Here is a 13,475-nt window from a genome sequence, read left to right as displayed (position 1 = left end):
TAGGGCCCGTCAGAAATCTTCGATGGACTCACCAGGTAGTTGCGAGCGGGTGGAAAGTACATGCCTGGTGAAGAGCGTGTTCGTCTTCTGCGCATAGTGTTATTTGAGGAGTTCCATTGCTTTTGTGTAATTCGTGGCGTCTTGGATCAACGGGAACACACTGGAGCTCAGTCTGGAGTACAGGACATTTATCTTCTGAGCCTCCGTTGGCGCAGGGTCCACCGTGTTGATGTAAGCCTCGAAACATGCTAGCCAGTGAGTAAAGTCTTTTTTGGCGTCGGGCGAGTGCGGATCCAGCTGCAGGCGATCGGGCTTAATTCGGATATCCATTCTGTGGAAAATCTGACTAATAAATTGATGCACGATCAATTGCACAAAGACTAAAGTTGGGTACAACTGTGGCTTTATTACAGTCAGATGTGTGGCCTCCTGCTGCAGCTGGCGAAATGGCAGGGCATTGGAGGTCATACATATTTATACAGTTCTCCGTGGGCGGAGCCAGCCGGCAGGAGCTACCGGCGAACCTGTAGTGCAGGTCCTACCTTACATCTCCTATTACAGTGGTTCACCACAAGGAACTCCTACAGCAATTGGTTGCTGAAACCCACTAACATCTTTATTTGTGCTAGGTATTATTCCAAAGTGGAAAATGTTTCTCTGATTCCCATTGATTTTGATTTTACTGGAACTTCTCTATGCCACACTTGATCAACTAACACCTTGATGTAAGTTCAATCATCCCACTTCAGCAGTAGGATTCAGTTTGTTTGTTCATGTTTGAATGAAGGCTCAAATATGGTCTGAAACTGAGTGATCCTGGAATTACCCAAAATGAGTATTGGTGAACAAGTTATTGATAAATGCTGCAAAGTATAATGGGTGAGATTGGATTTATCTTGCTTTACATGGCGGGACATACCTAGGCAACTTTCCACTTTGTCAGGTAGATATTGCAGCTGTACTGGAACAGCTTGTCTAGGGCACAGACACTTCTGGAGCACAAGTCTTCAGCAATCCAGCCAGGATATTGTCAAGGCCCAGAGTCTTGGCTGTATTCAGTAAGTTCAGCTATTTCTTGATATCACTCGGCTCCAGTATTTTCTGTATTTCTTTTGCAGCATTTTTGAAATCCATTTTGGCAATGCACTGGAATCTATTTCTCCATGCATTTCAGATCCAAAGTATATGCGCAATCTCCTCCATGGAATGTCGTGTTGCTTTTCTCTAGAGTCTGGTCAAGACCTGACTCAGATTAATTGCTTAAATTACACACAAACACATGTCGCCTCTCACATGGAGTATAATCTTCCTTGTCATAATATGCACCCATGCACATCATGAGGTAAAAACAGGCAGTGACAGACACCCAGGTTAGCCAATCAACATACAGGAAAGAACACAACCAATCACCAGACAGAACACCAGAGGGGGGCTTCCAACTATAAAACACACGAGGCATCAGCACTCCGCCTCTTTCCACTGGTGACAACTGTAGTGACAGTCAGGGTGTAAATATCAGTCAGCACCTTCTACACGTGGATCAGAGCTAGTCTGGTCTAGTAACTTAGAGTTAGTACATTTAGAGTAGTAGAGTGTCAACCCCCAGCCAGCTGTGTGCATTCTTACAGAAGTTCAATAAATCGTATTGAACCAACGCCTACGTTTGGTGTATGCTTTACAGTTCACCTGCATCCTGTTTCAGTCCGCGTTACCCCAGGTGAATAACACCACATTCCTTGGTTTAAGTAGTCTGATAATTAGATTGTCACATTATTCTCAGGTAAGTAGTTTTTAAAAATGTATTGCTACTATTATTTACGTATCATTCTGCATACCAAACAAAACAATTATTGTCTATAGTGACCGTTTAACATATTAGCAATAAGTTGATCTTCAGATCTGAAACTATATTTTAATTGATCTAATTATTTTACTCCATAAAACAACCTTTTAAATGTTTTTACTGTGCGGAGGTGCTTCTATTCCTAATTTGTTCCTCTCACTGCATTGCTAGATTTCCGCCCAGGCCCAGCCCAGGAGGGTTACGCTATTCCGATGAGGATTTATGTAATAACTACAATGGAATTGTGCTAACAGAGAGCACCACTCTGACAGAGAAACCCACTGAAATATCGGAGTCAGAGGTAAATGTTCCTCATTCCATTTAATCTTCTATTGCCTGCATACAACAGCCCGCCTAGAGAAGGGCACAGTCCGCTGGGCTGTTACTTTTGCCCTCAGATACTCAGGACTATATACTTCTGTTTTGTGTGTCAAACTGCTGCAGCCTATAGGTTTTGTAGGGAGAAAGAGTTATTATTAGTCTAGCTTTCTTACAAGTAACTCCAAGACTGCTCAAATACAGTCTGTGCAATTTCCCAAACTCCTCCTCCTTGTTACTGGAGTTTAATAATACTTGGGCGCAGATGAGAAGCAAAACAGAGACAGCATTTTGGGGAAGAAATGCCATCATTAATGTTTTAAGTAAGTTCCCTGATTGCTCAGCTGTTTAAAACACCCAGTAACTGAGCCATATAGAACAGGAAGCTTCCACATACAACCCCAGATGGCGCTGAGTTACCTGGCAGCTGTCAGGATACTCCAGTTAGTTCATGCACACCCTGGGTCAGGGGTGAAAAATCGTCCATGCATTGCTGAAGTGTATGGACGTCAAATGAGGACGGGTCATGCTTCCTGCTGACATACAGGCTGGATTCTCCGGTCGGCGATGCCAAAATCACGTTCGACGATCGGCCGGAGAATCACAGTTCCCGACCAAATCGAGGGCGGAGCATCGTACTCAGAGAGTACGCCGCGCCACGTATCGACGGCCTCAGGCCATTGCCTGAGGCTCTCCCCCCGATGCTCCGCCCCCGACCGGCCGAGTTCCTGACAGTGCGGCGCTGGGAACTCGGCGTGGTGGCTGTGGACTCAGTCCAGCGCCGCCACAGTCGGGGGGGAGGGCAGATCCGCGGGAAGGGAGGGACTTTCTCAGGGGCTGGGGGCACTGCGGTGCGGGGCGGGGGGGGCGTCAGGGGTGCGCGAGCCGGCCGAAGGGGAACACTATTTCGTGGGCCGGGTCCGCGAGCGGCTGCAGCCATGTAGCACAGCGCAGCCGCTGCAGGCCGCCGCCATCCACATGCACGGCCACGGACCCGTCAATTCTCCGGGCCGTATCGGCAGCTCAAGCCGGGTGCTCTACGCTGCCAGCATGCTAGCCCCCAGCAAAAAGGGGAATCGGTGGCGGTTTTACGCCATTTTGTCTGCCGTAAAAAGCCACCGTTCCCACACCCGGTTGGGGACATAGCCCCAGAATCAGGGAATCCAGCCCATAGTCTTGAGGCTCATTCATGAGGAATCACTGATTTCACAAAATTGTGGAAGCAACGGGTAAGTGCTACTCCAAGATCAGGATGATGCAATCAACTTCTGTAAAAGATAAATCCAAATGGTGATTCAATTGGTTTTCCGTTGTATTGTGCCATGGATTGATAAAATGCTGCTTCATGTATAGTGACTTCCTAACTCTGGTTTGTATCGTTAAAGCTTTGAGCAAAGGCCAAATACTTCTTACTTCGGACAAAGAAGATTAGTTTTAGTGTAGTCTTCAATTTATCATAATGCTAAAGGAGGATAAAGATTATGGATGGGATTTTCTGCGTGTTTTGCAAAGGTGACCTGCCATTGGCTGATCTTCCGGTCCCGCCAGTGTCAATGGTGTTTCCCATTGTTCGCACTCACCAGCGCCAGGGAGCACGCTGTTGGCAGTGCCGGACGATCCTGTCCACAGGAACAGCCAGAAAATCCACCCCATGTCCTAAACCTAACCTGATGGCCCATCATCATTTTCTCAAGGACAACAAAGAATAGGCAATAAGAGTCAAAAGGACTCAAACTGTTAACTCTGTTTTCTCTCCTTACAGATGCTGCCAGACCTGCTGAGCTTTCCCAGCATTCTCTGTTCTTGCTTCAGATTCCAGCATCTGCAGTATTTTGACAATAAATTGTGGCTATGCATATGAATACATTCTTTTAGAAATATTGTAAACATTTTTGTTCAATTTGGTCTCAGACGATATCGCTTGAAGCCAAGCCACATTCAATAAGGACAAAAGAAATAGGAGCAGGAGTAAGTCATATAGACCCTTGAGCCAGCTGCATTCAATTGGATCATGGATGACCTATTATCCCATCCTAACTCCATACCCTTAATTCCCTTCAATCAAAAACATAGTATGATTTGCTCAGCTGTGTACATCATAACTTTTTTTAGTTATTCAAATCCATAATCATTGAGAGAGTATTTAGTAGGTATTTTATTGCTTTAAATTTTATTATTTCCCTTCTCAGGGAACTTTAGTAGAATATCTACCTGAGCTTTCAATAACTATTTCAATACCATCACAAAAGCTGCCTATTTCCTGTAACATTATCTGAGTTCATTCTTGCCTCAGCTCATCTACTACTGAAACCCTCATCTATGCCTTCCTTACCTCGACACTTGACTATTTTAACAAACTCCTGATCAACCTTACACATTTTACCGCCCATCAACATGTGGCCATCCAAAACTATAATCACCATGTCCTAACTCTCACCACATCCCATTCACCCAATATCCCCATATCTGCTAGTGTAGACTGGTTGAGCTGCACTGTGATTTTGAAAGTCTCGTTCTTGTTTTCAAATCCCTTCATGGCCTCATCCCCAGTTATAGTCAGAATCTGCTTCAGCCCCCACAACCCTTAAAGATATCTGCGCTCCTCTAATTCTGGCCTCTTGAGCATCCCCAGTTTTAATTGCTCCTTCACTGTTGGCTTTAAGCTCCAGAGTTCTTCCTAATCCTCTCTACCTCTCGGCTTTGCTTTTCTCCTTTAAGACACTCCATAAAATCCTTTTTAGCCAAGATTTTGGCCACCAACCCTAATATCTCCTTATGTGGCTCAGTGTCATATTTTCCTTATGAGGCTTCGCCAAGGTTTTGTTACATTAAAGAAACTATAGAAATATAAATCATTGTTATTGTACAGATAATGGGCGTGATCCAACGGTCCCTCCCATAGTGTGTTGGGGCTTCGGGAGTGGCTTTCGGGCCACGGAGATCAGGGTGCGAGTTTTAAATGGCGTTCCGATCTCTTATTAAACTGAGAAGCTCAGCGAGCGGAGCTCCTCAGTGTACAAAATGTGGCGATGTGCGGCTCAGCTATGAGTTCCCCACGGAGGCCCCTTATTTGACGTGAGTGGTGTTTTATAGCCTTATGTTTCTCAGTGCTGCAAGCGCTGGGAAACACTCAGCTAAACGCACTCGCTATGGGACTTTGTTCCCATTTAGTTGATTCGCGCCCATCGCGTTTCATTACAGCTGCTTATTCAGCTGTTCATCTGTTGCTTAAGAAACTTGTAGGCTAGTTAAAATCTGAAAGCCCATCTGGTGTGTACATATGAACAAGGAGCAGAGGAGTAGGCCATTCAATATCTCAAACCTGCTTCATCATTTAATAAGATCATGGCTGATCATATAGTAACCTCAAATCTGCATTACGCCCACTCTCAATAATCTATCACCCCACTGCTTACCAAGACTCTATTGACCTCTGCCTTAAAAAATTCCAAGGGTAGCACGGTGGCGCAGTGGATAGCACTGCTACCTCACGGCGCCAAGGTCCCAGGTTCGATCCCGGCTCTGGGTCCGTGTGTAATTTGCGCATTCTCCCCGTGTTTGCGTGGGTTTCACCCCCACAACCCAAAAAGATGTGCAGGGTAGGTGGATTGGCCATGTTAAATTGCCCCTTAATTGGAAAAAAATGAATTTGGTACTCTAAATTTTTTTTAAATTCCAAGACTCTGCTTCCACCATCTCTCCAGCAAGAGAGTTCTGCAGACTTATGATCCTCTGAGTGAAAAAAACTCACCTCATCTTGGTTTTAAATGGGCTACCACTTATTTTTAAACAATTGCTCTGCTCTGCTGCTTTTTGAAAACGTGAGAAAGATCCTGTAGATTTACAGAATAGATTCTGTCACAAGAGAAAATTTACCAACCATATAAAGTCATCACAAACACTGAAAATACTTGAGACAAACAATGACATTACCTTTGAGTCAAATGTTTCAAAGAATAACAGAAAAGGCCCCAAAACATAATCGGCTGCCTTTGTGTAACTTTGCTCTGGTGTATCTCCATGGAGTAGGCTGAGTAATGATATTGACATCATTAGATCACCAGCTCGCCCATTGTTTCAGGGTGTATGATGTACTTGAGGAATAAAATTAAAGTTACTTACAAAACTAGGGAAACACAAAACTAACGATATTACTCCTTTTACAGGGCACTGACAGTGATTACGAACGTGAATTGCCAAAAAGCACACACTCATTTGTAAACCACTATATGAGCGACCCTACCTACTACAACTCATGGAAGAGACAACCAAAGGGACTTCCGAGAGCTTCAGCCTACACTTATGAGGAATGCACAGATGGCGAACAGGAGCCATACTTTCCAACTGTGATCACAACACAGAGTACAGGGGGTGCCTACACGCCCACAGGGCAGCCTGCTTCGGGAGCAAGGACTCCTGTGACTGGGTTTTCTTCCTTTGTGTGATAATCTATTATGAACAGCATAAGACAATTCCTGAAATATTGCTTCACTCAATGGACCAACGTGCCAGATGAAGTGTCACACAATCGCAGTGCAGAAGAAAGCAATCTTATGGAAATTGTCATCTCTAAAGCTGCCTAAAAAGTGCCTCTTACATGTTGGTAACTTGGTGATACCAATACAGCAGTGGTGTTTATAAAATCTGTGTTCCATTCGTTTGAATGAGATGTTTAACAGATTCTATGAATATTTTTCTTGTCCTTAATTCAATGTCAGAACAAAAATGGTGGTGCCCTTGCATCACTTCCCTAATTTTGGGGAGCATTCAAATTTATTGTAAAGCGTATTATTTTTTAAACTTTGCATGGATCCAGTCCGGGCATATGGAATTAAGGCATCTTCTGTCTGACAGTTAGCTCCTGCATAAAGCTGGTCTTTCACGGGAAGACAGAGATTAACCAGAGTCACTTTGTGCTCCAGTAAGCTACAGGGTTGCTCGTGTCACCACTGCACAAAAGGGCATGTTTCAGGCAGCTTTTATCATTGCCTTCTAATTTCATTGTGACTTTAGTGCTGTGAAATTAGTTAAACCTACAGTACCACCACCAACAGAATAACTTAAAGAAATAGAACCATCTTAATTACTTTCTAACTCGAGAAAAAGTTTTTAAAATATGCTTCTGATTCTTTAGAAAATGTTAACAGTCGGGAGTGGTATGGGTTAACTTGCTGGTCGAGAATATATGGAAAGCATCAAATAAACAAAAAGGATCGATCACCATCCCATTTATAATTCTGGGCAGTTTGAGAGGTCACAAGCTATTAAAGTGCGTTTCTTTTGGAATGAGTGAACAGGATAAGTCTCAGAATTGCACTTAGTTCAGTTTGGTTTTAATTCTCAGGATGCTAGGAGATTGCATTACCTTTTGGAACTCTCTGTCTCTCTCCCATCTGCCCATTTGCCTACTTGTCAACACTAACCACTTCTCACCTGTAAACCTTGTCCAGGATTTTTTTGGTACCTTCATAAAGGCTTTCCTCAGAACTGCCTGTGTGTCACACCTATAAGCACCAGCATGTCACTTCGGTAACTCTGAACTTTTAAGAGCTCCTTTTATTTCAGCCCACTTATAGCCTAAAATAAATAGTGGCATAGAGTAAAAGGCTCCCATTTATGTTCCCTTGGTCTGTCTCCACAACTTCGGTTGGTATTGGATCTCTCAGATGGCAGATATATTGTCACGTTCTGACATTTGCCAAACAGGCCTGACTGTAATGGTAGGGACTAGTGCTGAGCTGGAGAACCAATGGCTAGACTTATCCTGTACCCTGAAAGTTTGCCACACAAGCTAGTTTTGGTGCAGACTATTCCGTTAAAGGTGTACAGAGTAATAGCAGGAACAGGTATAAAAAGTAAAAAGGTTAGTGGAACAAAAATATTTGAAAAATGATATTGGCACATGTGATTTCGTTTTAGGAACATGTATTCCCCTCAGAGTCAGCTGACACTATATGCTTGTCCTCAAACACAAGTCACCATATTTTCACCAACTCAGACAAAGACCGAGCTCCTTTGAAATGTAGATGTGCTAATATTTCACTGTATTTTATTATCTAGAGCAAACCTTTGAAGAATGGGTTTTATTCTTTTTAAAATTTTTTAATTTCTAGATTATATTTTTAAAAGAATTTAAGCTGTAAACGCCTCTGCAAATATAAAACTGTCCCTCAGTAGCTAAATAATGCGCTAACCTTTCCACCTCAGGTGCAATTTGTTGTCACCAGACTCTGGCTTTCTACTCCGAGTGATTGTGCTGAGATGAGACTGTCCCATGTTCTTGATCACAGACTTACACTAACAATGTCCATCATCATAGACACTAAAAAAGTGAAGCACTGATAGAATGTATTTTATTAACCGTACAAGCCATGACATTCCATTGTACAGTTTTTGTTTAGAAAAACATTTTAAGGGAAAAATTATTTGTGGGATCTTGGTTTTTTTCTGACTGTGAGATAAAGAATTTTTAATGAAGGTAAAACTTAACGGCATTTGGAAGGAATGTTTTCCAGTTCCACAGCAATAGCATTAAACTCACACTTGAATTTGAATCTGGAGTTAACCACTAGAATATGCTGTTTGAGATATTTTATATTTACATTTATGCTAATTTTACTGTATTTTGAGCTCATTCTGACTTTCTAACCAATGACATACAATAACCAACCCAGTTCATTATAATACCAGATGGAAGATAAATAAAGTTCATTTAATGTACAAATTGCACTAAAATCTTCAGCATATCAATAATTACTCCGAATATAAAATAGAAAATGTATTTATTGTAACATAAAGCATTATGCTTTATGTATTTATCCCAATTTTTATATTTTACCATGTTCAATGATTTTATGTTTTATGATATACAATATATTTTCTACTTATAATTGTGTTTCTTTACAAGTCAAATTAATTTGGACAATTTAAATAAAAATATTATTTCTGTAAAATTCTATTTGCCAAACTCAGTATATTTCCCAGTGGGTTTGTAGGAATCGCTCACTCTTTTAAATGAAGGATAGAGTGCGCATATTTGTTTACAGGTGATAACACAAGGTAGAGACTTTGTTCACTAATAGTGAGAAACTCACTATAAAGTGTTTGTGACCTTTCACCTTCCACAGTCATGGTGAGGGAGTATTCTCATTGCGACCTGGTGTAAAATTAAAGATTTCCAGTGCCCTCTCGACACTGCAGGACGGAACAGGTCACAGAATTCTCTCACAAAATTGTGAGATTTTTTCCAGTCAATTAGGGTCACCTGAAAAAGGCTCCAAAATCCCTTTTGTTGTTGTCCAAATATTACAAATGTTGTTCTGAATGCGAGATATTATTTCTGAAAGATTCTGCAGTGTTTAGTGAACACTATATCCATCTTGTGGTGGTGCTCCTTGGCACCATGTAAACAAGTAGATTTTGTTTTGCTGAAAAATGCAAGTTATTTTCAGTTGACTGGTGGATGACTGTAGGTGTTTTGTGATTTTGAATACCAATCTATTACTTTTGGTGGGAGCTGTATTTAAAAGTTGGTCCATAGGAAAAAAGATGGTTTAAACTGCTGTGGAAGAACACATGAGATCTGGGGGACACTTGGTTTATTTTTATACAGATTAGCCTTCAATGATGTCATGTGGCATTTGGATGATGACAAACTAGGTGTCATCATAGAATTATAGGAAATACTGCCCAGCACACTTTGAATGCACTCTCAAGCCATATGAATATTGCTTTAATCAGAATGTCTTCATTTGCATTTTTATTTTTTCAATTAAATTTATTTGGTACTTTGTAAAGGACATGACTGGTACATGTTTTGCTAGCAATATGTATATGAATGTGTATTTTTGAGATACTTTTTTGTACTGCTGAATTTGTAACCCCTTATGAAATCCCATTGAAGTGAATCAAGTAGAGACAGATGAAAGGTTGAGATCTGTCCTCCGCAAAATGGAATATACTGCATTTCCATTATTATATCCATTTTAGCCGCATACCTGACTTCAGTAGTTCACTTTATATGGTGGAATCCTACTGAGATCAATTCTAAGCAAAAACAATACCAAGTTTAAATCCATGTTAAGTTAATTCTCTAGATTTGTTTGCGATAATCTGGTAGTAAATGAGAAAACTGTTGATCCTATTTTTTGCAACAATGTGTGTAGATGGCTCACCTTGTCTCTTTGTATATATTATGTTGTAGAGGATGTTCGTAGTATACCAGAGACCTCATTTGGTTAAAGAGTATCTCGCCGGTCATTATTTTAATGAAATCACTGTGCAAGTAGATGAATCTCTGTGATTCGAAGCGTTAGAAAAACTGTTCATTTGTTTGTTCATTCTGTTTTCCTAAAATGTGCTAATTCAAAGTGTTAACAATGTGATTAACAGCTCCAAACCCCCTTTTGCACAGTGATGTGGTCAACCCGCTGCTGTGGTGTAGGAAGGACAGAAAACTCATTACCTTAAAACTATGTTCCAAGTGTTTCTCTTGAAGTGAAATTGACCTTGCACTCTGAAACTGTTTGAGCTTATGGTAGAAATTTGTGATTGGATCTGAGTAGCGTTGATCTAATGTTGGCTCAGTTGTTTTGCTGAAAGGAAGACCCTGCTACAGAGGATGTAAAGTAATTTGGTTGATAGTGTCAAAGATAGGGCTAGATTTTACATTCCGAAATCACACTGTCCTCCCCCCACACTGGCGGAAAGTTCAACGTGATGACGTTGGGTCACCAACCTGACCACATCAGAACCAGTCTCCAATAATATAGAAGGCATGAGGGTGCCGAAATGGGCATCCCATCCAAAATGTCAACACTTTTAAATAATAATTCAAGGTCACAAGAGTAGTGGCATTTGAAACAGAAATTGGCCCTGATAACTGAGGTTGCAAGGAGTGGGATGAATGGGTAGGAAGCAAGCATTGTGTGCACCTATAATTGGCCTCATTCCTGTCAGACAGCCACTAATTTGACATCCAACGCTCTACTGGGCGAGCAGAGACAGCAGGAGATGTAGTGAGCGGACCCCACAGTTTCCATTCCGAGAAACATAAAATCCATTGAATTACCAACCCTGCATAACTGCCCTGAAATCTACAGGATTTGAAAATTAGTCAGAAACACAGGAGAAAAATCATAGAACCCTCAAAAGAACGCTAATTTTTTCCATTGAATATGTTCATTTACTAAGTTAAAAAATATTGGAGATGAGGCAAAAGCCTAAATCCTCACAACTCCCCCTCACCATGGATGGGGCAGGGGGGGGGGGGGGGGGGGAGGGGGAAGGGCTCTGGTTGGGTATTCAAAGTCAAGTGATGACACCTCCAGAAGTATGTTCAGAGTTGGCATCCCTAACAGTTTGCTAATGTGCATGCCAGTTTCTCATGGTTTAAACAGGAATTGCATCTGCCTTTCTGAAAAATTCAAGAGTTAATATGATATTCTGTATTTCTATAAGATTGTTTGTTGGGGAGCGTGCAGAGAACCAAACCAAAATAGTGTCAGGTAAAAGAAGCCCCTGTGTTATGAGGACTCAGTCACTGTTATTCAAAATTTAGACAAAATGCACCAGTAAAAAACATAATTTCAGATGCTAAGTAACATATTTGGAAATTCCCAAAACACCATCTGCACACACACTGCAAAAGTACTGGCAGTCGCTGACATACAATTCGGTTCCATTTTGAAATAATGTTTTATTTTCTGTTTGTCCCAATTTTCCTACTTTTTGATCATTTGGCGTAATTTTTAGCTGGATAGGTAAATCACACCAGGGTAAATCTACATGATGGAAGGATAATGGTCGAAGATGAGTTGAAAGTTATTTCCATTCCTAATGTTCAAGGAATATTTTAGTGTAATTTTATATATTGGGCCCAATGTTAACCTGTTCAAGTGAATGGGTTAAAATCAAGCCGATTGTGCCTAAACAGAGATGCCAGTTGATAGATAATTCCACTTCATAATTAAGCTCCCAGTCTGCATGATCGTTTGTGTATTAACAATGTCCTAAGCTAACCATGCTACTACACTTTGGGACAAGTTAACCTGGCAGCATAGATACAAAAACAAAGACCTGGATTTTCACTTCCACGTCGGGAGCACAGAGTCAGGACAATTGCCAGCTCCACAAACCTGACCTGGGAAAAAGTTCCCTGGAAGTTGTGAGTTTTGTTTTGAAGTGGCAGGGTTCTCTGGCCGCTGCTCCCAGAACGAGTGTGGAGGCTGCCTGATGTTGGGACAGGCTGGGCGGAAGGCCTGCCTCTGTGCTCTGGCACTGTACCAAACTTTTTAAAAAAGCAATAAAATGAAAACATTTTGGACCCAATACCCACCACGGGCAGATCTCAGAACCCACACTGAGATTAAATAAACTAAAAATGCAGAATTAATCTTAAAAATCACTCTCATTCATAAAAAACCCATTCACTTCATTTACATTCTTTCAACTGTATCCTTATTGAAATTCATCATCGCACTTCAATAGCCTTTACCAACTTGATGCAATCAGTCAAACTGAAATGGGAGGCACTCGGCTGTGATAATAGAAGGTTGTCCAAATCAGTCATGCAGCGCTAACCCTCAGACTTATGTCAATAGTGAAATAGTAAGCAATGATTTTTTAAAAAACAATCCAGACATTTTGTCAACAGTTTAAAGGGCAGGGGTTTTAAGTGCCTTGAAAGCTTGACAGTTGCCTTTGACAATTAATTTTGACACTTTTGACAATACTAGTGAACTTGACAATGGGTTTTACACATTTTTTATTGCACATTCATGTCTGCTTTTAAGAACCCAAGGGGCATCTGACCTTCCCTCAAAGATGCACCTGACATCCCCTAAAGATGCCCTAGGACCATATACAAAGGAGTACTTGACCTCTCCAAAGTTTAAACTTGTTGCTACGAGGTCTAATCTAAACATGTTGGGCTGAATTCTCTGTTCCTGAGGCTAAGTGCCGACGCCAACAGAGGATCCGTGGTGTTCACGACGGGAAAATCGGCACAAAACTCTCACCGGTTCTGCTACCGGTGAGGGGCTAGCACCGGCGCTGTGTAAAACACCCGCGAAACGCGTAAAAAGGGTTGGAGAATCGCCGGGTCCCGTGCTGCACATGCACAGGGCTGACAAGCTGCCTACACCTCCACCCCCCCCCCACACATGCACCGATTACGCCGGAAAAGATGGCACCTGCCATGCTGGACCGTGTACCCGCCCACCCCAACCCTACAGCCACCTCCTGGCCACTCCCCCCAGCCCTGATAGAAGCCCCCCGGCCAGCGGCACGGACCTAGGCTGAGTGGCGGCGCTGG

The 13,475-nt window shown here is 42.0% G+C and overlaps 1 protein-coding gene across 2 annotated transcripts in view; it reads left to right on the top strand.

Annotated features, from left to right (window-relative positions):
* The window catches only part of LOC140394110 (protein sidekick-1-like), a 360,429-nt gene extending 349,173 nt beyond the window's left edge, over nt 1–11,256 (top strand). For both annotated transcript variants that reach the window (XM_072480961.1, XM_072480960.1), the window contains 2 exons: nt 2,015–2,144; nt 6,328–11,256. In XM_072480961.1, coding sequence (XP_072337062.1) covers nt 2,015–2,144; nt 6,328–6,606 — 409 coding nt within the window. In that variant the 3' untranslated portion in view covers nt 6,607–11,256. The remainder of the gene's footprint in view (nt 1–2,014; nt 2,145–6,327) is intronic.
* The last annotated feature ends 2,219 nt before the right edge of the window (nt 11,257–13,475 follow it).

The sequence above is a fragment of the Scyliorhinus torazame genome, chromosome 17 (assembly GCF_047496885.1).
Source record: "Scyliorhinus torazame isolate Kashiwa2021f chromosome 17, sScyTor2.1, whole genome shotgun sequence".
Lineage (NCBI taxonomy): Eukaryota > Metazoa > Chordata > Chondrichthyes > Carcharhiniformes > Scyliorhinidae > Scyliorhinus > Scyliorhinus torazame.
This window is presented reverse-complemented; position numbering and strand designations above follow the sequence as displayed.